The 25,600-nt window shown below is 54.5% G+C and overlaps 1 protein-coding gene across 1 annotated transcript in view; it reads right to left on the bottom strand.

Moving 5' to 3' along the window:
• Window positions 1-25,600, bottom strand: part of DOC2B (double C2 domain beta) — a 42,624-nt gene that overhangs the window by 8,512 nt on the left and 8,512 nt on the right. Inside the window, exons 2-6 of the mRNA XM_016931100.4 lie at window positions 24,979-25,058; window positions 13,026-13,100; window positions 10,990-11,099; window positions 10,325-10,451; window positions 4,704-4,861 (exon numbers count right to left, since the gene is read on the bottom strand). Coding sequence (XP_016786589.2) covers window positions 4,704-4,861; window positions 10,325-10,451; window positions 10,990-11,099; window positions 13,026-13,100; window positions 24,979-25,058 — 550 coding nt within the window. The remainder of the gene's footprint in view (window positions 1-4,703; window positions 4,862-10,324; window positions 10,452-10,989; window positions 11,100-13,025; window positions 13,101-24,978; window positions 25,059-25,600) is intronic.

Below are 25,600 nucleotides of genomic sequence, written 5' to 3' on the forward strand. Positions count from 1 at the left end.
GCCAGTTACTGCCATTTTCGCTGGCATGAAATGGAGATAACAACAGGAGCGACCGCACAGGCTGCTGAGCGCGTCACACGCAGCCATCGCGCAGCTCTGGGATATTACGTGTAACTCGACATGTCAGCGATTGTCACAGGCACTGCTACTCCTGGGGTTTTCCATCAAACCCTCAAGAGCTGGGCCTGGGGTCAACTTCCAGCCTGGGGAAACTGGGGCAAGTATCACCAGAGATGAGCTTTATAAAAATAATGGTGCTAGCTGGGCATGCTGGCTTGCACCTGTAATCCCAGCACTTTGGGAGGCCGAGCTAGGAGGATCGTTTGAGTCCAGCAGTTTGAGACCAGCCTGGCCAATAGGGCAAAACCCAGTCTCTACAAAAAATACAAAAAACAACTAGCCAGGCGTGGTGGTGCACACCTGTAGTCCCAGCTACTCAGGAGGCTGAGGGGGAAGGACTGCTTGAGCCCAGGAGTTTGAGGCTGCTGTGAGCTGTGATCGCATCACTGCATTCCAGCCCGGTGACAGAGTGAGTCACTGTCTCAAAAAAGAAAGGAAGAAATAAAGAAAACAAATAAAAATAATAGTGCAGACAAAAGGCCTTGACCCATCTAGCTTTGGCCCTCAGCATCAACCGCTAGATACGTCCCTCCCTTTCTTCTGGGGCACAGGTCACACTCTCTTCCAGGTCTAGGATGCAGCTGAGGGGTGCCCCTCTTACCATCTAATCTGTGCCCTTATTTCCTCTGCTTTAGTGAGGAAGAGGCCCCTGGTCCATGAAGGGGCCTTTCAGAGATGGGGACCCCTGAGGAGCCCTGAGCAGCAGCCCTCGTGTCTCACCCAGGGTGTCTGAAACAGATGTGGAGGTCTCAGGTGAGGCGTGGCTCAGATATAGGGAGTGGCCCACAGCTCGGCCTGTCTTTGAAAGGCCACATGACCTGGCCCACGGCTGGCAGGTGGGACCCAGCTGCAGGGGTCCAGCAGCACCCACAACAGCCACCTGTGGCAGGGAGGAGCTTGTGGTACAGTGGACAGGCCCTGCCCAGATGGCCCCCCGCCTGCCTGTGGAAGTTGACCAGACCATCTGTCACAGCAGGTAAGACTCTGCTTTCTGGGCAACCCAGCAGGTGACCCTGGAATTCCTGTCCATCTGTCAGGTGGGCATTGAAACTGGTTTTAAAATGTCACACCATAGGCCGGGCACAGTGGCTCACACCTGTCATCCCAGCCCTTTGGGAGGCCAGGGTGGGTGGATCACTTGAGGTCAGGAGTGTCAAGACCAGCCTGGCCAACATGGTGAAACCCCGTCTACTAAAAATACAAAAATTAGCCTGGCGTGGTGGCGCATGCCTGTAATCCCAGCTACTTGGGAAGCTGAGGCAGGAGAACTGCTTGAACCTGGGAGGCAGAGGTTGCAGTGAGCTGAGATCACGCCACTGCACTCCAGCCTGGGCGACAGAGTAAGACTCTGTCTCAAAAAAAAAAAAAAAAATCACACCATTTTGGCTTCAGATTGCATATCCTCCTGCAAGGATATATACACGTGAGATTCAAGTCAATGACAAATCAGAAGAAAAAACATATATATACGCAAACCAGTATCCTACTGTGTGTGTCGTTTGTTGTGTTTTCGACAGCTGTCCACGTTATAATAATTCCTCTAGTTCAAATTTATTCATTTTTAACTTCATAGTACCACATTCTACACACTGCCCATGTCCCCTCAAGCTTCCCCTGGCTCCTGCAACCACAAATCTACTCTCTGCCTCTGTGGGTTGACCTATTCTGGACACTTCATAGAAATAGAGTCCTGCAACATGTGGCCATCTGTGTCTGGCTTTTCTCGCTTAGCATCTTGTTTTCAAGGTCCTCCCACAGTGTAGCATGCACCTGCTACACTCCTTCTTAGGGCTGATATTCCACGGACCTGCTACACTCCTTCTTAGGGCTGATATTCCACGGACCTGCTACACTCCTTCTTAGGGCTGATATTCCACACACCTGCTACCCTCCTTCTTAGGGCTGATATTCCACGCACCTGCTACCCTCCTTCTTAGGGCTGATATTCCACGCACGTGCTACGCTCCTTCTTAGGGCTGATATTCCACGCACGTGCTACGCTCCTTCTTAGGGCTGATAGTCCACGCACCTACTACACTCCTTCTTAGGGCTGATATTCCATGCACATGCTACACTCCTTCTTATGGCTGATATTCCACACACCTGCTACACTCCTTCTTATGACTGATATTCCACGCACCTGCTACACTCCTTCTTAGGGCTGATATTCCACTGCAGGGACAGACTTCATTTGTGTATCCATTCATCAGTGGATGGACGCTTGGGGTGTTTCCACTTTTGGCTGTTGTGGATAGTGCTGCTATGAACATTCCTGCACAAGTTTTAGGATGGACATGTTTTTCTTATCTCTTGGGTATATAACTAGGAGTGGAATTGCCAGATCAAATGGTGATTCTGTGTTTAACTTTCTGAGGAACTATCAGCTGCTTCCCAAAGTGGCCATCCCATTATTGTCATATTATTTTTATTCGTTTATTATTATTTTGAGACAGTGTCTCGCTCTGTCACCCTGGCTGGAGTGCAGTGGTGTGATCTCGGCTCACTGCAATCTCCGCCTCCCAGGTTGAAGTGATTTTCCTGCCTCAGCCTCCCAAGTAGCTGCGATTACAGGCGCCCGCCACCACACCCAGCTAATTTTTTTATTTTTAGTAGAGATGGGTTTCCCCATATTGGCCAAGCTGGTCTCAAACTCCTGACCTCAGGTGATCCGTGCGCCTCGGCCTCCCAAAGTACTGGGATTACAAGCACGAGCCACTGCACTCGGCCTAATTTATTACTATTTTTAACTGTAGAGACAAGGTCTCAGTATGTTGCCAAGGCTGGTCTCAAATTCCTGGGTTCAAGCAATCCTCTCAAGTAGTTAGGACTACAGGGACATGCCACTACACCAGGCTAATTTTTAATTTTTTTCTAGAGATGGAGGTCTCACTATGTTGCCCAGGATGGTCTCAAACTCCTAGCCTCAAGCAATCCTCCTGCCTTGGCCTCCCAAAGTGTTGGGAATGTAAGTGTAACTCACTGCACCTGCCACATACAATTTTTAAAGTGACAGAAATATGATCATGGCCATGGGAATGGTGCCCCTAGAGCTGTGCCACGAGGAGTACTGGCCTCTTCATGGTGCCAAGATGTCCCTGAGGCCTTAGTCACCTGGGTCCTTGGTGTCCCCTAGGTCAGGGCCATCCCTCTGTCATTCCCCCTCCCTGAAGCACCTGTCCCTCCTTTCTGCTGAACTAAATTCCTCCCCAAGTCTCACTTTTCCAGAGTCTCCCTGTGAGCTCACACTCATACCTACCTAGTTTCTGAAGAGCCCCGAGCACTGACGGTAGTCACTGTGGCACCTGTAGCACCCTCTCCAAAGGGTCGCCAGCTCCTGCCTGGCTCTCAGAGCTACACAGCCTCTCCTGACGAGGCTCACAGCTCCACAGCTCTGCGGCCCAGGCCACCTGGCATGGCCCCCTGAGTTAGTGTCTCTCCCCAGGCCCACCATCAGCCCTGTTGGTAGAGCTGGGTGGACTCTTATCCGCATCTGTGGCCCCAGTATAGGGCTGGGCAAATGTGGGCAGTTGCAAAGGCCTGGCAGAGTTCCTCTGCATCCTCCCCCAGCCTCCTGGCTACCCCCAGCACTGGCCCCGCCTTCTGTCCCCTCCTCCGACTCAAGGCCCCTCCTGGGCCCCTCAGTCACAGAGAGGCCTGGACATAGCATCAGGTGATAACTAATATCTGCATGACCCTGGGAAGCCACTCAGCTTCTCTGTCCCTCAGTTTCCCCATCTGTGAAATGGGCTGGCCATGCTTAACCCCTGGAGTTGCCAAGGTAGCCCATCAGGGAACACGGCGCCCCTGTACCTCAGGTACTCCCTGGGTGCCTGCCACCTGGGACCACGGAGCCGGCACACGGACCCCCGTCCTTGGAGGTGAAGACGTGGCAGGCGCCCCTGTACCTCAAGTACTCCCTGGGTGCCTGCCACCTGAGACCACAGAGCCGGCACACGGACCCCCGTCCTTGGAGGTGAAGACGTGGCAGGCACCCCTGTACCTCAAGCACTCCCTGGGTGCCTGCCACCTGAGACCACGGAGCCGGCACACGGACACCCGTCCTTGGAGGTGAAGATGTGGCAGGTGCCCCTGTACCTCAGGTACTCCCTGGGTGCCTGCCACCTGGGACCACGGAGCCGGCACACGGACCCCCGTCCTTGGAGGTGAAGACGTGGCAGGCGCCCCTGTACCTCAGGTACTCCCTGGGTGCCTGCCACCTGGGACCACGGAGCCGGCACACGGACCCCCGTCCTTGGAGGTGAAGACGTGGCAGGCGCCCCTGTACCTCAGGCACTCCCTGGGTGCCTGCCACCTGAGACCACGGAGCCGGCACACGGACCCCCGTCCTTGGAGGTGAAGACGTGGCAGGCGCCCCTGTACCTCAGGCACTCCCTGGGTGCCTGCCACCTGAGACCACGGAGCCGGCACACGGACCCCCGTCCTTGGAGGTGAAGACGTGGCAGGCGCCCCTGTACCTCAGGTACTCCCTGGGTGCCTGCCACCTGGGACCACGGAGCCGGCACACGGACCCCCGTCCTTGGAGGTGAAGACGTGGCAGGTGGTCACACGCACGGCACACTCACGTTTTCACGTAGGGGTCCGAGTAGCCATTGGCGTCCATGGCGGCCAGGTGGGCGCACCGCACGATGCCTACCAGCAGGCCCTGCTTCTGCGAGCTGTACTTGAGGGAGATGAGGATGCGGCCCCGCTCCTCCAGGGACTTGTCTTCGGTCTTGTCCACCTGTTGGACGGGACGGTCACTCAGTCCTCACCTGCTCCCACCCCTCTCTTGGCCGTCCTTGGCCTCCTCTTCCTGAGCCCGCCCATCCGGCTGCTGCAGCCGGGCCTGGTCACGGTCCCTGGTGAGTGGCCTCACTGTGAACTCACAGCCCTTCTGTCATCTCTTCCCTCCCAAGGGCTCTTCCGGGGCTGGATCTGACCCACACCCTCCCTGTTGTTGGCTGCATGTGGCCTACGGTGGCCTTCACAGCCCAGCAAGGGCCAGCCCAGGGGTTGGCAACTGCAGCCCGGGGGCCAGATCAGGCCCGACGCCTGGCTCTGTGTGGGATGTGAGCTAAGCATGGCTCTTACCCTTATTTTAAACAATTTCTTTTTCAAAAAAATAGAGACAGGGGTCTCACTATTTTGCCCAGGCTGATCTCAAACTCCTGGGCTCAAGGGATCTTCCCACCTTGGCCTCCCAAAGTGCTGGGATTACAGACATGAGCCACCGTGCCCAGCTGGTTCTTACTTTTTGGAATAGCAGAAAGAAAAATGAAATGAAAAATATTTTGTGACACATGAAAATGACATGAAATTCACACTTCAGCTTCCATTAACACCATGTTGTTGGAACGCAGCCTTGCCGGCTCCGTGATGCTTCTCTATGGCTGCTTTTGCCCTAAGGACAGAGCTGCATGGTGGCCACAGATTGCGAGGCACACAGAGCCTAACATTAGTGCTAAGCGGCCCTTCACGGGTCTGCAGCCCCCGGCCTGGCGCGCTCGGCTTCCGCGGACAGTCTTCCACCAGGTCCTCCTCACAGCCCGCCCTGACTTTCCCTTGGCTTTGAAGCCGGGTCCCACCTCCACACCTTTGCGCACCCTTAATCCACAGCTCCAGCACCCTCCTCTGACCTCCTCAGTGTTCACCGTTGATAAATTCCTGGTCCTTCTGGGCCTGGGGGGCTTTTCTGACCCTCAGGGTGGGTTGGCCGCCCCTCTGCGTGCCCACTGCCTCGGGTTTATCCTCTCATGGCCCGGTGTGGCCGCCTGCTTCCTCAGGGGTCTGCCCCAGCCTCTAAGTTCCTTGAAGTTGGAACTCTACCTGTAAATTTTGATTTTGACAGAGTCTGACTCTTGTCACCCAGGCTGGAGTGCAGTGGCACGATCTTGGCTCACTACAACCTCTGCCTCCCAGGTTTAAGCGATTCTCCTGCCTCAGCCTTCTGAGTAGCTGGGACTACAGTCTAATTTTTGTATTTTTTGGTAGAGACAGGGTTTTGCCATGTCTGCCAGGCTGGTCTCGAATTCCTGACCTCAAGTGATCCACCCACCTCAGCCTCCTAAAGTGCTGGGATTACAGGTATGAGCCACCGCATCCAGATAATACCTGCGTCATCTTTAATACCTCAGGGCTGGGCAAGGGCCTGGCACTAAGGGCCCACTGGAGGCTTGTACTAGTGAAGGCAGGAATGGAGGGACAGATGGTCCCCTGTGCGTTCAACCTCATACAAGCAACTCCAGCCTGGGGGTTCAAAGAAAGGCAGAAAGGTCTGCCCGTGACAATGGAGCCTGGTGGATGGAAAAGGGTCACCGTGGCCCCAGTTCCCTGAAGGTGCTACCTGGAGCCTCTCAGGGTGCTGGATGTGGCTCCCTCAGGAGAACCCCGAAGACAGAGTTCTGGTACATTCCTCACCCTGGAGAAGCTGGGAGCCAAGTAGGGAGCCCATCCAGTGCCTTCCCTGCCTCAGCAGCTGCCAGTGCCTGCCTCTCAAGGCAGATCTCAGCTCCAGGCCTCCCCATCCCCAGCCAGCCTGATGCTTCTCCATTCCTTGCCCTCCCGAGACTACCCGGCTTCTTCCTTCTGGCTGCTGCACACCCCAAACCCTCTCTCCTAGGCCCTCAGCCCACCCAGACATACCCAGCTTGAGCCCACCCAGACATACCCAGCTTGAGCCCACCCAGACATACCCAGCATGAGCCCACCCAGACATACCCAGCTTGAGCCCACCCAGACATACCCAGCATGAGCCCACCCAGACATACCCAGCTTGAGCCCACCCAGACATACCCAGCTTGAGCCCACCCAGACATACACAGCTTGAGCCCACCCAGACATACCCAGCTTGAGCCCACCCAGACATACCCAGCATGAGCCCACGCAGACACGCCCAGCTTGAGCCCACCCAGACACACCCAGCTTGAGCCCACCCAGACACGCCCAGCTTGAGCCATGCAGACACGCCCAGCTTGAGCCCTGTGTCCCCCTGGATCCCCTTAGGACTCTACCAGGCTCCTCTCCTAAGCAGCCCCAGCCACCTCCTTTTGCTCACAACCGTGCCCCCCAAGCAGCCCCAGCCACCTCCTTTTGCTCACAACCGTGCCCCCTAAGCAGCCCCAGCCACCTCCTTTTGCTCACAACCGTGCCCCCTAAGCAGCCCCAGCCACCTCCTTTTGCCCACAACCGTGCCTTGCCTAACACCAAAGTGAGTCCCTCTGGCTACATCTAACCCTTTCTGGAGAAGAGACTCCTGTGAGGTGAGCAGGGATGTTGAGCAGGGAAGACATACATGCCCCACCAGCCACCTTCGCCACCTCCCACGCCCAGAGCAGACATGGCTAATCGATCCTAGCATTTGCCCTGGGCTCCAATGCCACCTCAGAATCCTTTTCAACACAGTGCTCAGGCAGCCATTCCTGGTGGATCAGGCCAGGCCTGCGAGATCTCGCTATCTGCCGCTCAGGCAGAGCTTTGTGTGTGAGGGCCTCGATGCCCTGTGCTGCTTGTGTCAGTGTGTGTGGTGTGAAAATTAAACAATATAAACCAGCAGGGGCCAGGCACAGTGGCTCACGCCTGTAACCCCAGCACTTTGGGAGGCCAAGGCGGGCAGATCACCTGAGGTCAGCAGCTCAGGACCAGCCTGGCCAACATGGTGAAACCCCGTCTCTACTAAAAATACAAAAATTAGCCGGGTGTGGTGGTGGGCCCCTGTAATCCCAGCTATTGGGAGGCTGAGGCAGAAGAATCACTTGAACCCGGGAGGCGGAGGTTGAAGTAAGCCGACATTGCGCCACTGCACTCCAGCCTGGGCGACATAGACTCCATCTCATAAAAAAAAAAAAAAAACCAACCAACCAGCAGGCATATTTTTAGCTCTTTTTTCAGGGGTGGGACATTGTACTTCGGGTTGTTTCATATGAAGCCACTGGGTCTTGCTCAGTATTGACTTAAAACGGATAATGTTCGCAGACTGTAAATTCTAAAACCTACCGCCAGAGGCCTGGCACAGGGGCTCATACCTGTAATCCCAGCACTTTGGGAGGCCGAGGCAGGAGGATCACTGGAGGTCAGGAGTTTGAGACTTGCCTGGCCAACATGGCGAACCCCCGTCTCTACTAAAAATACCAAAATTAGCCAGGCATGGTGGCGCACACCTGTATTCCCAGCACTTTGGGAGGCTGAGGCAGGTGGATCATTCAAGGTCAGGAGTTTGAGACACCTGGACAATATGGTGAAACCCCATCTCTACCAAATATACAAAAATTAACCAGGCGTGGCGGCACACGCCTGTAGTCCCAGCTACTCGGGAGGCTGAGGCATGAGAATTGCTTGAACTCAGGAGGTAGAGGTTGCAGTGAGCAGAGATTTTGCCACTGAACTCCAGCCTGGATGACAGAGCAAGACTCAGTCTCAAAAAAAAATAATAATAAAAGTACCACCAGAATGTGGCTGTACTGCCAGGGGTGCATCTCCAGCTGCACTCCTGCGGTCACTGTGAGTCCCTGAATGGCACCAATGAGCCGGTAGCGCATCCAGCAACGCCCTGATCGTGGCCACGCACAGGGACGCACATGCTTTCACGAACGCACACCACACATGTGGACACACACACTGTCGCACACAGACACGTACTGACATATGCTTACACACAATTCACACACGAGCACGCACACACACACGCTGACACCCCACGTACATACCCACGTGGTTGTTTGTTTATACCAGTGATGAAAACTCAGGAACACTAAGGCAGGGCTGGTGTTGCTTTTTTTTTTTTTTTTTTTGAGACAGAGTCTTGCTCTTGCTCTTGTCACCCAGGCTGGAGTGCAACGGTGCAATCTCGGCTCACTGCAACCTCCGCCTCTCAGGTTCAAGCGATTCTCCTGCCTCAGCCTCCTGAGTAGCTGGGATTACAGGCATGCACCCCCACACCCGGCTAATTTTTTTATTTTTAGCAGAGACGGGGTTTCGCCATGTTGGCCAGGCTCTCTCGAACTCTTGACCTCATGACCCACCTGCCTTGGCCTCCTAAGATGTTGCCTTTCTTAAGTGACATAGACCATATGGAAAAACCGGGTTACCTGTGGTTAGTGACTAATAATAAAACAGGAAAGGTTATATCCATCACACAAATGTCTGATGGGGAGAGAATGTGACAAGGAATAAAATTGAATCAAATTCTGCCAAAGTAACTGGGATTCTGGGAAGAAGCCGTGGCCTCAGGCTGACTCGCCCCCGGGGCTTGACTTGGGCTAAGCTCCAGGTGAGTCCACGTCCCCGGGCCCCACTGGGACTGGGTACATTGGGGACAGCCGCCGGGCTCTGTCCTCCCAAACTTGCCCCTTGCCCAGTCCTCTTAGGGGGACAACGTGCCATCGAGGGGACCGTGCCTCCGCCTGTGTCGGGAACGCTGGGAGGCTGAGGCCCCAGGATTTCTCTTGACCCCAGTGGCATGGGGGACTCCTGGCTTCACCAGCCCTGTGAACCAGGTGAAGGTGAGGCCATAGACAAGGGAGGATGGGGGAGGGAAGAGGGACATAAAGACCAAGACTCAGAGGGCGTAGCTGCTAGAGCAGGCCGGGGGCAAATCTGTTCTGACATAACGTTGGACAAATGCCATTTCTAGGAAAGGATACTCTGCTGTCTCCTCTGCGTATCTCACAGGCACTCAGGTCTAACATGTTCCAAGCGTGCTCCTTGCACGTCCTGTCCACCCGTGGTCCCTGCTGAGTCCTCTGAGCGCAGCAAACAGCCCCTCAGGCTTCAGTGGCTCAGGCCCCAAACCTCGGATCTGCCCTTCCCTCACCCAAGGACGTCCTATCTGCTGCCTGCACATCCAGTTCAGAATCAAGCCCTCCTACCGCTGCCAAGGTCAGGCCAGGGTTGTGCCCATCTCTCCCCATCTCCCCAGGCCTCCTGCCCTCTCCTCCCTCTTCTTCAAGCCATCCTGAGCCCAGGCCAGCGAGCCTGGTAAAATGTCATCCCCCGTGATCCCTCAGCTTAGCACCCTCCCGTGGCCACTCAGAGTGAAAGCCAGGGTCCTTCCTCACCTCCACCCCCTTGACTCTCCATGCTCACCTCCCCGGTCTCCCCTCCCCTCTCACTCTGCCCCTCATGAGTCCCATCACAGGCAGGAAGTTCTGCCTTCCCAGCACCTGCCACCGAGCCAGGTACACAGCAGGTGCTCAATCAATCCTCTCACCGGCAGCTGCTTCTCCAGGCAGATGCTGAAGGTCTTGGTGTGGTTGGGTTTCAGCTTCTTCAGGGGCACACGTGTCTCCCCGATGAACTCATTGTGCCGGAATTTGTCCTCGTCACACACAGAGATCCTAGCGGGGGCGGTGGTGAGGGGCACAGCCAGTGCCTCAGACGCACTGGGCATGGTGGAGATGTGCGCGGGTAGGGCCAGCCCTGGCTTCTCCTGCCCCAAGCCCTGCCCTGGTCTGGGGTGGGAGACGCACAAGATGCCTGGGCCCTGACAGGGGCAGAGTGTGGCACCATATCAGGCACTGTCCTCATGGACAAGTGTCCTCAGGTTGGAAGAGGGGCGGGAGAAGGCAGAACCAGTGCCAGGAGTAGCCAGGAGGCTGGGAGAGCCGGTTCTCTGGAGGGAACCACCTCCAGCACCCTGAGAGGCCCCAGGAAGCACCTTCAGGGGACTGGGGCCAGGGTGACCCTTTTCCACCCACCAGGCTCCATTGGCATGGGCAGACCTTTCTGCCTTTCTTCAAGCCCCCAGGCTGGAGTTGCTGGCATGAGGTTGAACCCACAGGGGACCATCTGACCCTCCAGTCCTGCCTTCATTAGGAAAAGCCGGGTGGGAGTGGGGGTTGGGGAGGGAGCAGGCGGCCTGGGACCCTCACCCACCGCAGGGTCTTGTGGATCATGTCTTCATCTGTGATCCCGTAGTAAGTGAGGGTCTCGTTCCATGTGGGGTTCAGAGTGTTACGGAGAGTTTTTGTTCTGAGCTTATTTGCCTGGAGAAGAGAAAAATGATCTTATTAGCATCAAAGTGTGTATCAAACAGAACAATGGCCCCCAGAGATGGCCACGTGCTCATCTTGGAGCCTGTGAATGTGTTATCAACATGGCCAAGTGGACTGAGGCTGCAGGTGGACTTAGGGTTGGTAATGAGCTGACATTAGAATAGGGAGATTATCCTAGATTGTTGGGTGGTCACAGGGTTCTTAAAAGCAGAAGAATGGACAGAGAAGACAGTCAGGGACGTCACCAAGGAAGGGGGCCAGAGAGATGCAATGGGGCCCGCTGTGAAGGTGGAGGAAGGGACCGCAAGCCCAGGAGGGCCAATGGCCTCTAGAAGCTGGAAAGAGCTAGGAAACTGGGCTCCCCGGGCTCCAGAAGGAATGCAGCCTTGCCGACACCTTGATTTTAGCCCAGAGAGAGACCACTGTTGGACTTCTAACCTGCAGAGCAGTCCGAGAGTAAACGCGCTGCTTTAAGCCACGAAGTTTGTGGTCATTTGTTGCAGCAGCCATAGGAGGCTCATCCAAGGAGGACCCCACCTCCAGCCCGATGCCACGGGGTAGGTTCTGCAGGAGGCTTGTGTGGAACTGGAGTCTCCTTCCCAGGGCATTCCCTGCCTTTGTGGACCGTCCCCTCTGCCTGGAACCCATCCCGTCCTTGGGTCTGCCTCGGGGGTGGCCTCTCCGAGCTGGAATATTGCTGCCACTCCCTCCTCCTGTGCCAGCGGCTCTGAGCTCCTTGTCTGAATCGGTCTGATGCCTGCCACACCCGGCCCAGGCTGGGAGGCAGACAGCCTGGGCTTCCAATTCCAGCTCTGTGGCAGCATCAGGTTCCCCACTGTGGAAAGGGCACAGGAATCCCTCTCTCCTATTGCTTTCAGGAGCTGTTTGTAAGGAGACTGCTCTTTATAAAACACTAGGGAAAGTCCTGGGGACTTCCTACAACTCGGCAGCCACGCACTGCTGGCTCCAGTCCCACAAATGAAGGGTCACTGAGCACACTTCCCTGGTCATACTCGCCCTCGGCCCTCACATCCCTGAGCCCTTCTTGCAGCATAAGGGCATCAAGACCCGGTGTGGGGAGCCCATTTCTTCCCCAGGAGTAGGTGGTGGGGCACTGCCATTTCTCCTACAGCCCTGCCTTCGCTAGAGAAGGGGGAAGGGCCCCTTCTGGGGTGGTCCTCCTGGGCTGCTGTGGGCCCCAGGCCTACCCATTTAGGCCCCCACGTAAACTCAGACTCTGCCCCATGAAATTAAAAATAAAACAGCACTGAAGTGTAGGATGCACAAAAGGAAGTCTAATTAAGTTCTGACTTTCCATGGCTCAAGGTCACCTTGATGCTTTTATTTAACAGCAATTTTTCTCTCTCCGGTCCGAGATGCACCTGTTGTGCTGGTGCCCTGAGCACATGTGTGGTCGGACGCTTGGGGCATCCGGCGTAGGAATGAGGGGCAGATTCTGCCCACTTCATCCCCCTTGCGGAGAGTCAGGGAACAGCCCATCAACACGTTAGATGCTCTGAGAAGTCCTGTGGTACAGAAACCTGTTTAACAATGTTTCCCCATGTTATTTAACCACAGAGTCCTTTGTTTGCACCTAATAGTAACTTCCAGCTGAGAATGCTTCTTATAAAATGCTGGCCTGGAAATTCTCCAGGGGTTTCCCCAGATCAGCAGGTAGGTAACGCTGACTCGTGAGGTCCCCAGGAGGCAACAGGGTGTGGGGCAGACTGGGTGCTCTGTGTGCAGTTGAATGGCTGAGGTCCCATCAGCTTGCTTGGACTCTGAGGGGAGTGGCAGCTGTGGGCCTCCCTGGGTGCCCGCAGCCCAGTCCAGGCCCCAAAGCAAAAGGACCAGAGTGCATTGCCTGAGGTGGGGGGTGGGTGCAGCTGGTGGGCAGGCCTGGGTGGAACCCCTCACCTTACTGGCTCCTGGCAGCAGGTGCAGCTTGACGTAGGGGTCTGCCAGCCCATTGTGGTCCATTGGCTTCAGGCCCTGGGCAGAGAAGAGCAAAGGGTGTGAACTGGAAATCGGGGAGATGGAACTGACAGGGCCTGCAGATGCCCTTGTCCCCTGGGTCTCCTGGCTGGGTCCATTGATGGCCCCTTTCACAGAAGCCCCCGGGCCCCACACCTCCAGATGGAGGGAGTGAGGATGGCTCAATGCTGGTGCAATCTCCCCTCCCCAAAACATCCTGGCCCAGGGCAGCTGTCATGGGGCCTCTGTCAGGACAGACTTTCTCTTCTCCTCATCCTGGAAGCCAGGTGGCTCCCCCTTCTCTGAGCCTCCCTCTCCACCCCGCTTTGCTCAGGCCCTGCCATCATCCTGACTCCCGTCCCCCAACTACCAAGCATGGCCTCCTGAGTGGCCACGCCCCTCACTGACCCTAAATCCACGTAACCCCGGGACACAGTCCGAGACTAGGCCCCACTTCTGGCCATATTTGCCACAACTCCCAGTCAGTCCACAGAGATCACACAAGCAGACTGGCCACAGAGGGTCCCTCCACAAGATGGCACCCCTCTCTCACTCTGGTTCTTTCAGAAAACCCAGCCACGCGTGCACAGCCAGAGGCACACAGAAGCATGGACAGAGAGGGGCTTTGCTGACCTCAGCAGGCTCTTGTCTCTGAAAATTGCATTTGTTTCCTTCTGGGATGGTCCACAGGGATGCAGGGAGGCAGCTGTGGCATCTGTGGGGGTGCAGCCGGCAACCCCAGGACAGTATTCAAAGGGCTTCTACCCAGCCGGGTCGGGGAGGCAGCTCGGCGGCTCACACCAGGCCCATCTCCAAGGGGAGGCTGGGGCTCCCTCCTAGGCCCACCCCACCTCAGTTTGACGGAGCTCTGGGGGATGCGGCAGGGGCTTCCAACCACCTACTTCCCTGCCACTGGCAAAGGGCAGAGGTTTGGGGGCCTGGCTGGCTTGGGCTCCAGGCTCAGCTCCTGTTCACCAGCTGGGAAGTGGATGAGTTACTTTGCACGCTAAGCCTCAGCTTTATCATCTGTTCAAGGGGTTGGCGGGGCAAGGTGGCTCACGCCTGTAATCCCAGTGCTTGAGCCCAGGAGTTCAAGACCAGCCTGGGCAACACAGTAAGACCCTGTCTCTTCAAAAAACTAAAAAATTAGCTGGGTGGGGTGGCACGTGCCTGTGGTTCCAGCAACTAGAGAGGCTGAGGTGGGAGGATTGCTTGAACCTGGGACACGGAGGCTGCAGTGAACCGTGATCGTACCACTGCACTCCAGCCTGGGTGACAGAGTGAGACCCTGTCTCAAGTTAAAAAAAAAAAAAAAAAAAAAAAGGGCAGGGGTGTAATACTCCCACCTTCCTAGGGCTGGAGTGAGAGGGAGGGAGACCGTGTGGACACAGGGCCTGGCAGGCAGGGTTTGCTCCCTTCCCTGCACGCCAGGCCCCCGTGAGACGCCGGAGAAGTGGTTGAGGGCTGCTGGGTGCATCTCAGCTGTGCCCTGCACTGTGGTGCTGCCTCTGGGACAGGGCCTGGCTCAGTGGCCCAACACATGCTCAAGGTGACAAGGCTGCTCTTCCAAACCCAACTCCCTCACCCTGCCTTGCACCTTTCCCACCAAGTGCCTGAAGCGCAGACTTCTGGGAATCTGGTGGCCCGGCCTGACCAGGCGGTGCCTGACTGCTGTGTCTTATTCTTACAGTCCTTATACATTTGTTTGTTGTAGCTTAAAATGCTTCCATTTGGGCCACGTTTCCTGACACGTTTCACTTACAAACCTTTGGGCCACCACATGTTTTGCCGTATGTCTTTCCAGTGGCTCTGGTGGTCCCACTTCCGTACCCCGAGACACCCGTGGGAGCTAGGCTGGGTTGAGGGGCGCTGTCATGCTGGGACACGAGTGATGCCTGCTCTGTCCTTCAGACCCCGGGACTGTGACGAGGCCCCTGCTGCTGCTCTCTACTCCTCCACCCGGCAGTTCCCTGAGCACCCTGGGCAGCCACACATTTTGCCAAAAGCAAAAGGACCAGTAGGCACTGCCTGAAGCCCTGTCACTGTGCTGCCACCAACTTCTGTGCCCAAACAGGCAGCTTCCCTGGCCCTGACCCGGGGTTCCGCCAGTGCCTCCACCTTCTGAGGGGCTGGCCTCCCACGGAGCCTGACCTCTGTCCACGGAAGGGGAAGGTCGGGAGGCTGTTTCCAGGGCAGGGAGCTGCTAGTGGGGCCCTTGGGCACATGCTCCCCAGCTTGGGAGTTGGCAAGAGACATAAACTGATCCCATGGTTTAGGGGTGGGCCTCACGGGAGGTGACGTGGTTTGGCGGTGTCCCCACCCAAATCTCATCTGGAGTTGTACTCCCATAATTCCTACAGGTTGTGGGAAGGACCCAGTGGGAGATAACTGAATCACAAGGGGAGGTTTCTCCCAGACTGGTCTTGAGGTAGTGAATACATCTCACGAGATCTCATGGTCTGACACTGTTCTTCAGGTACTGAATACGTCTCACGAGATCTCATGGCCTGACACTGTTCTTGAGGTAGTGAATACGTCTCACGAGATCTCACGGTCTGACACTGTTCTTGAGGTAGTGAATACGTCTCACGAGATCTCACGGTCTGACACTCTTCTTGACGTAGTGAATACGTCTCACGAGATCTCACGGTCTGACACTCTTCTTGACGTAGTGAATACGTCTCACGAGATCTCACGGTCTGACACTCTTCTTGACGTAGTGAATACGTCTCACGAGATCTCACGGTCTGACACTGTTCTTGAGGTAGTGAATACGTCTCACGAGATCTCATGGTCTGACACTGTTCTTGAGGTAGTGAATACGTCTCACGAGATCTCATGGTCTGACACTGTTCTTGACGTAGTGAATACGTCTCACGAGATCTCATGGTCTGACACTGCTCTTGACGTAGTGAATACGTCTCACGAGATCTCATGGTCTGACACTGTTCTTGAGGTAGTGAATACGTCTCACGAGATCTCATGGTCTGACACTCTTCTTGAGGTAGTGAATACGTCTCACGAGATCTCATGGTCTGACACTGTTCTTGAGGTAGTGAATACGTCTCACGAGATCTCATGGCCCGACACTGTTCTTGAGGTAGTGAATACGTCTCACGAGATCTGATGGTCTGACACTGTTCTTGAGGTAGTGAATACGTCTCACGAGATCTCATGCTCTGACACTGTTCTTGTGGTAGTGAATACGTCTCACGAGATCTGATGGTCTGACACTGTTCTTGAGGTAGTGAATACGTCTCACGAGATCTGATGGTCTGACACTGTTCTTGAGGTAGTGAATACGTCTCACGAGATCTGATGGTCTGACACTGTTCTTGACATACTGAATACGTCTCACGAGATCTCATGGTCAGACACTGTTCTTGAGGTAGTGAATACGTCTCACGAGATATCATGGTCTGACACTGTTCTTGAGGTAGTGAATACGTCTCACGAGATCTCATGGTCTGACACTGTTCTTCAGGTAGTGAATACGTCTCACGAGATCTCATGGTCTGACACTGTTCTTGAGGTAGTGCATACGTCTCACGAGATCTCATGGTCTGACACTGTTCTTGAGGTAGTGAATACGTCTCACGAGATCTCATGGTCTGACACTGTTCTTGAGGTAGTGAATACGTCTCACGAGATCTCATGGTCTGACACTCTTCTTGAGGTAGTGAATACGTCTCACGAGATCTCATGGTCTGACACTGTTCTTGTGGTAGTGAATACGTCTCACGAGATCTCATGGTCTGACACTGTTCTTGAGGTAGTGAATACGTCTCACGAGATCTCATGGTGTGACACTGTTCTTGAGGTAGTGAATACGTCTCACGAGATCTCATGGTCTGACACTGTTCTTGAGGTAGTGAATACGTCTCACGAGATCTCATGGTCTGACACTGTACTTGAGGTAGTGAATACGTCTCACGAGATCTGATGGTCTGACACTGTTCTTGAGGTAGTGAATACGTCTCACGAGATCTCATGGCCTGACACTGTTCTTGAGGTAGTGAACACGTCTCACGAGATCTGATGGTCTGACAGTGTTCTTGAGGTAGTGAATACGTCTCACGAGATCTGATGGTCTGACACTGTTCTTGAGGTAGTGAATACGTCTCACGAGATCTCATGGTCTGACACTGTTCTTGAGGTAGTGAATATGTCTCACGAGATCTGATGGTCTGACACCGTTCTTGACGTAGTGAATACGTCTCACGAGATCTCATGGTCTGACACCGTTCTTGTGGTAGTGAATACGTCTCACGAGATCTCATGGTCTGACACTGTTCTTGAGGTAGTGAATACGTCTCACGAGATCTCATGGTCTGATACTGCTCTTGTGGTAGTGAATACGTCTCACGAGATCTCATGGTCTGATACTGCTCTTGTGGTAGTGAATACGTCTCACGAGATCTCATGGTCTGACACTGTTCTTGAGGTAGTGAATACGTCTCACGAGATCTCATGGTCTGACACTGTTCTTGAGGTAGTGAATACGTCTCACGAGATCTCATGGTCTGACACTGTTCTTGAGGTAGTGAATACGTCTCACGAGATCTCATGGTCTGACACTGTTCTTGAGGTAGTGAATACGTCTCACGAGATCTCATGGTCTGACACTCTTCTTGAGGTCGTGAATACGTCTCACGAGATCTCATGGTCTGACACTGTTCTTGAGGTAGTGACTATGTCTCACGAGATCTCATGGTCTGACACTGTTCTTGACGTAGTGAATACGTCTCACGAGATCTCATGGTCTGATACTGTTCTTGAGGTACTGAATACGTCTCACGAGATCTGATGGTCTGACACTGTTCTTGAGGTAGTGAATACGTCTCACGAGATCTCATGGTCTGACACTGTTCTTGAGGTAGTGAATACGTCTCACGAGATCTGATGGTCTGACACTGCTCTTGAGGTAGTGAATACGTCTCACGAGATCTCATGGTCTGACACTGTTCTTGAGGTAGTGAATACGTCTCACGAGATCTGATGGTCTGACACTGCTCTTGAGGTAGTGAATACGTCTCACGAGATCTCATGGTCTGACACTGTTCTTGAGGTAGTGAATACGTCTCACGAGATCTGATGGTCTGACAGTGTTCTTGAGGTAGTGAATACGTCTCACGAGATCTGATGGTCTGACACTGTTCTTGAGGTAGTGAATACGTCTCACGAGATCTCATGGTCTGACACTGTTCTTGAGGTAGTGAATACGTCTCACGAGATCTCATGGTCTGACACTGTTCTTGAGGTAGTGAATACGTCTCACGAGATCTCATGGTCTGACACTGTTCTTGAGGTAGTGCATACGTCTCACGAGATCTGATGGTCTGACACTGTTCTTGAGGTAGTGAATACGTCTCACGAGATCTCATGGTCTGACACTGTTCTTGAGGTAGTGAATACGTCTCACGAGATCTCATGGTCTGACACTCTTCTTGAGGTAGTGAATACGTCTCACGAGATCTCATGGTCTGACACTGTTCTTGTGGTAGTGAATACGTCTCACGAGATCTCATGGTCTGACACTCTTCTTGAGGTAGTGAATACGTCTCACGAGATCTCATGGTCTGACACTGTTCTTGAGGTAGTGAATACGTCTCACGAGATCTCATGGTCTGACACTGTTCTTGAGGTAGTGAATACGTCTCACGAGATCTCATGGTCTGACACTGTTCTTGAGGTAGTGAATGCGTCTCACGAGATCTGATGGTCTGACAGTGTTCTTGAGGTAGTGAATACGTCTCACGAGATCTCATGGCCTGACACTGTTCTTGAGGTAGTGAATACGTCTCACGAGATCTGATGGTCTGACACTGTTCTTGAGGTAGTGAATACGTCTCACGAGATCTCATGGTCTGACACTGTTCTTGAGGTAGTGAATATGTCTCACGAGATCTGATGGTCTGACACTCTTCTTGACGTAGTGAATACGTCTCACGAGATCTCATGGTCTGACACCGTTCTTGTGGTAGTGAATACGTCTCACGAGATCTCATGATCTGACACTGTTCTTGAGGTAGTGAATACGTCTCACGAGATCTCATGGTCTGACACTGTTCTTGACGTAGTGAATACGTCTCACGAGATCTCATGGTCTGATACTGCTCTTGTGGTAGTGAATACATCTCACGAGATCTCATGGTCTGACACTGTTCTTGAGGTAGTGAATACGTCTCACGAGATCTCATGGTCTGACACTGTTCTTGAGGTAGTGAATACGTCTCACGAGATCTCATGATCTGACACTGTTCTTGAGGTAGTGAATACGTCTCACGAGATCTCATGGTCTGACACTGTTCTTGACGTAGTGAATACGTCTCACGAGATCTCATGGTCTGACACTCTTCTTGAGGTCGTGAATACGTCTCACGAGATCTCATGGTCTGACACTGTTCTTGAGGTAGTGAATACGTCTCACGAGATCTCATGGTCTGACACTGTTCTTGACGTAGTGAATACATCTCACGAGATCTCATGGTCTGATACTGTTCTTGAGGTAGTGAATACGTCTCACGAGATCTGATGGTCTGACACTGTTCTTGAGGTAGTGAATACGTCTCACGAGATCTCATGGTCTGACACTGTTCTTGAGGTAGTGAATACGTCTCACGAGATCTGATGGTCTGACACTGTTCTTCAGGTAGTGAATACATCTCACGAGATCTCATGGTCTGACACTGTTCTTGTGGGAGTGAATACGTCTCACGAGATCTGATGGTCTGACACTGCTCTTGAGGTAGTGAATACATCTCACGAGATCTCATGGTCTGACACTGTTCTTGAGGTAGTGAATACGTCTCACGAGATCTGATGGTCTGACACTGTTCTTGAGGTAGTGAATACGTCTCACGAGATCTCATGGTCTGACACTGTTCTTGAGGTAGTGAATACGTCTCACGAGGTCTGATGGTCTGACACTGCTCTTGAGGTAGTGAATACGTCTCACGAGATCTCATGGTCTGACACTGTTCTTGACGTAGTGAATACATCTCACGAGATCTCATGGTCTGACACTCTTCTTGAGGTCGTGAATACGTCTCACGAGATCTCATGGTCTGACACTGTTCTTGAGGTAGTGAATACGTCTCACGAGATCTCATGGTCTGACACTGTTCTTGACGTAGTGAATACATCTCACGAGATCTCATGGTCTGATACTGTTCTTGAGGTACTGAATACGTCTCACGAGATCTGATGGTCTGACACTGTTCTTGAGGTAGTGAATACGTCTCACGAGATCTCATGGTCTGACACTGTTCTTGAGGTAGTGAATACGTCTCACGAGATCTGATGGTCTGACACTGTTCTTCAGGTAGTGAATACATCTCACGAGATCTCATGGTCTGACACTGTTCTTGTGGTAGTGAATACGTCTCACGAGATCTGATGGTCTGACACTGCTCTTGAGGTAGTGAATACATCTCACGAGATCTCATGGTCTGACACTGTTCTTGAGGTAGTGAATACGTCTCACGAGATCTGATGGTCTGACACTGTTCTTGAGGTAGTGAATACGTCTCACGAGATCTCATGGTCTGACACTGTTCTTGAGGTAGTGAATACGTCTCACGAGATCTCATGGTCAGACACTGTTCTTGAGGTAGTGAATACGTCTCACGAGATCTCATGGTCTGACACTGTTCTTGAGGTAGTGAATACGTCTCACGAGATCTCATGGTCTGACACTGTTCTTGAGGTAGTGAATACGTCTCACGAGGTCTGATGGTCTGACACTGCTCTTGAGGTAGTGAATACGTCTCACGAGATCTCATGGTCTGACACTGTTCTTGACGTAGTGAATACATCTCACGAGATCTCATGGTCTGACACTCTTCTTGAGGTCGTGAATACGTCTCACGAGATCTCATGGTCTGACACTGTTCTTGAGGTAGTGAATACGTCTCACGAGATCTCATGGTCTGACACTGTTCTTGACGTAGTGAATACATCTCACGAGATCTCATGGTCTGATACTGTTCTTGAGGTACTGAATACGTCTCACGAGATCTGATGGTCTGACACTGTTCTTGAGGTAGTGAATACGTCTCACGAGATCTCATGGTCTGACACTGTTCTTGAGGTAGTGAATACGTCTCACGAGATCTGATGGTCTGACACTGTTCTTCAGGTAGTGAATACATCTCACGAGATCTCATGGTCTGACACTGTTCTTGTGGTAGTGAATACGTCTCACGAGATCTGATGGTCTGACACTGCTCTTGAGGTAGTGAATACATCTCACGAGATCTCATGGTCTGACACTGTTCTTGAGGTAGTGAATACGTCTCACGAGATCTGATGGTCTGACACTGTTCTTGAGGTAGTGAATACGTCTCACGAGATCTCATGGTCTGACACTGTTCTTGAGGTAGTGAATACGTCTCACGAGATCTCATGGTCAGACACTGTTCTTGAGGTAGTGAATACGTCTCACGAGATCTCATGGTCTGACACTGTTCTTGAGGTAGTGAATACGTCTCACGAGATCTCATGGTCTGACACTGTTCTTGAGGTAGTGAATACGTCTCACGAGATCTCATGGTCTGACACTGTTCTTGTGGTAGTGAATACGTCTCACGAGATCTCATGGTCTGACACTGTTCTTGAGGTACTGAATACGTCTCATGAGATCTCATGGTCTGACACTGTTCTTCAGGTAGAGAATACGTCTCACGAGATCTCATGGTCTGACACTGTTCTTGAGGTAGTGAATACGTCTCACGAGATCTCATGGTCTGACACTGTTCTTGGGGTAGTGAATACGTCTCACGAGATCTGATGGCCTGATAAGGGGAAACCCGTTTTCCTTGGCTCTCATTCTGTCTCTTGCCACCAAACATGTGAGAAGTGCCTTTCACTTTCAGCCATAACTGTGAGGTCTTCTCAGCCGCGTGTAACGGCAAGTCCAATAAACCTCTTTCCTTTATAAATTACACAGTCTCAGGTATGTCTTTATCGGCAGCATCAAAATGGACTAATACAGGGGGGATGGGCGGAAGCGGCCTCGGGGGAGGCCCTGGCTGGTACTGGCACTGAGGGAACAGATGGGGGGTCTGGCTTTGAGAGGAGAGCCTCTCCCCAAAAACCTAGCCCTGCCCCGCCCTGGGCCTCTCAGAGGCTGTTGCTGGTGAAGTGTTCAGAAGAGGAGCTTTCTAGTCTGAAGTATCATTCAGCCTGAAAAGGAAGTTTTGACACGTGCTGCAATGGGGATGAAGCCTGAAGACATTCTGCGGAGTGAAAGAAGGCAGACTCAAAAGGACAGATCCCGGGGACTGCAGACTCAAAAGGACAGATACCGGGAGACTGCACTTACATGAGGTCCCTAGAATAGTCAAATCCATAGAGAAGGAAGCCAAATGGCAGCCTCCCCAGGGGCCAGGGGAGGAGGAAGGGGGAGCTGTTGTTTAATGGGTACAGTTTAGTTTTGCAAGCTGAAGAGGGCTCTCGAGATGGGTTTCACAGCAGTGTGAAGGTAGAAGGTACTTAGCACAACTGAACTGTACGCTAAAAATGGTTGAGCGCTGAGGGAAGAAGTAAAAAAAAGTGGTTGAGGCGGGAAATGTATATCTGTGTATTTTACCACAATAAAAATAAAAAGTCTCCCAGAACTGGTAGTGCCAGGGGCCGCGTGTTAACTCATTTAATGCTCACAACAGGCATGTAGGGCAGGGACAACCAACCCTATTTACAGATGGGCAAACTCAGACTGACCCTTATAAGGGGGAACAAGCAAGGGTGCACCCCAGGGTGTCCAGCCCCCACCCTGGCCCTCCAGAGGTCAGCCCTGCTTCAGCTCACCCACCCTGGGCCCCTCCCCACACCCCAGCCCAGAGCCCCAGCTCTTCCCCAGCCTGCACCACCCCTTCCCTACAGAACTGGATTTACACAGAGAAGGAACTGGGCCTCCCACCCCCACTTCTGATACCTGAGGGATACAGCCCAAAGTGGACACACACTTACATGTGTGCACGCACGGTACCACACATGTACACACAGAGACACACATACAGCCATGTATGTGCATACACACAAACGCACCTGGAGCTGGGAAGGGAAGGCCCTGGTGTCTGGCATGGAGAGAGGAAGGGGTGGGCTTTGGCCAGAGTGGCCTGGCAGCCGGCACCTCTCCAGTCCCCAGGCCTGGACCACCTCTACAAAGTTGGACAGAGGGAAAGGAGGAAGGGTCTAGCTTGGTCTCTACCTTGGCACAGCTGGGGTTTGACAAATGTTCAGTTCTGCTCCTAGGGGTGTTCTAGAGGAGAGGGCAGGGGTGGGATGTAGCATGCAGGCCTCTCAGTGCCCTACCAGGGCCCTGAGGCTGGCGTGGATGGCACTCACACCTACCCATGGCAGTCCACATGTGGCCCAGGCTGGGCTGGGGGACAGCCTGGGGTGGCACGCAGTAGCCTGTCCTGCTGGGTGGGCATGGTGCCAAGGGCAGCCCTCGCTGCCAGGCTGGGAGGAGGGGGAGGGGGCCTGCAGGTTGGGAGGCTGGGTGGGGCCTGGGCCCAGGCAGCTCTGTGGGAAGCCACTGGATCTGAGCTGGGCTGGCTCAGGCGCTTCCATGGCACTACTAGGGAGACTCTACTGGCCATGCAGGCCCTTACCTTGCGAGAGAACATCAATTTTGGCACCTTCCTCCCACAGGGAGCAATGGGGTGAGGGGAAGGGAACAGGACAGTTGAGAACATGGAGCTGACACATGCTTGAGCGGCAGAGCCAGAGGGCAGCACCAGGGGCCGGACCAGGCTGCAGAGGGGAGCACCAGGGACCGGGCCAGGCTGCAGAGGGGAGCACCAGGGACCGGGCCAGGCTGCAGAGGGGAGCACCAGGGGCCAAGCCAGGCTGCAGAGGGCAGCACCAGGGGCCGGGCCAGGCTGCAGAGGGCAGCACCAGGGGCCGGGCCAGGCTGCAGAGGGCAGCACCAGGGATCGGGCCAGGCTGCAGAGGGGAGCACCAGGGGCCGGGCCAGGTTGCAGAGGGCAGCACCAGCGGCCGGGCCAGGCTGCAGAGGGGAGCACCAGGGACCAGGCCAGGCTGCAGAGGGCAGCACCAGGGGCCGGGCCAGGCTGCAGAGGGCAGCACCAGGGGCCGGGCCAGGCTGCAGAGGGCAGCACCAGAGGCCGGGCCAGGCTGCCGAGGGGAGCACCAGGGGCCGGGCCAGGCTGCAGAGGGCAGCACCAGGGGCCGGGCCAGGCTGCAGAGGGCAGCACCAGAGGCCGGGCCAGGCTGCAGAGGGCAGCACCAGGGGCCGGGCCAGGCTGCAGAGGGCAGCACCAGGGGCCGGGCCAGGCTGCAGAGGGCAGCACCAGGGGCCGGGCCAGGCTGCAGAGGGCAGCACCAGGGGCCGGGCCAGGCTGCAGAGGGGTCCACAGGCACCCACAACCCCAGCCCACGTAGTGAGGCTCAGAGGGCCTCTGGGCTCAGGCCCCGGACACCCTGCCTGGAGTGGCATCGGCCTCCTACAGTGGCTCGGCTTCCAGGGTGCAAAGTGGCGTCCCCACTCCTCAGGGCGTCTGGGAGGCCTGGAGGCACCAGCACCCAACCCGCCCTCCCTTGGCCTGCAGGACAGACATCACCCTGCCCCTCTCTTTCCCTCTCAGCAGCCCCTCCCCAGGCTCGAGGGGGTCCTCCGTCCAGGCCTTCATCTTCCCATTCTCATCTGTTTCTTTGCTCCCCGCAATGCCTGACTGTCCAAGGCATTTCTTGGGGTTGGGTATTCAAGAAGGTTTAAAGAATTCCTTCCTGGCCCCGCACCCCACACAGCACAGACATCCAAAAGCCTGGACAGGAACCTGGCGAGTGGTGTGGTCTGGCCTCCCTGACCTAGGCCCTCTCAAGGACTCCGGGGCAGGGAATTTGGGGGCAGGCTGGCGGGGCCTACCTTGGCCTTGGTGATGGTGCAGTGGAGGGCGTTGTTCTCCTGGTCATACAGCAGGCTGAAGTCCAGCGTGCCCAGGGCGGCTGCGGACAGAGGAGGGCACAGGTCCCACCCTGGCCGCATCTTGGAGAGGCTTCGCCTGCCCCTGTGAGACCAGATTAGCCTGGCCTGGGCAGGTGCCACCGTTCCATGGCGGCTGCCACCAACCAAGCACCTGCTCTATGCCAGCCCCTCACCCATCCTCCCAGTCCCACCCAACCCTGGGAAGTCACAATAATCTCCCCACTTTCCAGAGGAGGAGCTGGGACCCAGAGAGGTCAGGTGGGTCACTCCAGTTCCCTGTCTGGCCCAGTGTGTGGCCCACCTGAGCTGGGCACCCAGCCAAAGCAGTTCCTGCCCTCCTGGTGCAACTGCCAGTCTGGGCCCCGTGCCTCAGTTTCCCTCACCTATGAAATGTCACAAGGATCACACAAGGCGGAGGAGACCAGGCTTTGAGAGGGACAGGCCCTGGCCAGGAAGATCAGCTGATTTGCTCAACAGTCCCCCAGCCAACACACAGGACTGCAGCTCCTCTGTCTCTCTGGCCCATTGGGAACCCCGAGCAGGCCGTGAGGAGCCAGCTGGG

This window comes from Pan troglodytes, chromosome 19 (assembly GCF_028858775.2).
Source record: "Pan troglodytes isolate AG18354 chromosome 19, NHGRI_mPanTro3-v2.0_pri, whole genome shotgun sequence".
In the NCBI taxonomy this organism is placed as follows: domain Eukaryota; kingdom Metazoa; phylum Chordata; class Mammalia; order Primates; family Hominidae; genus Pan; species Pan troglodytes.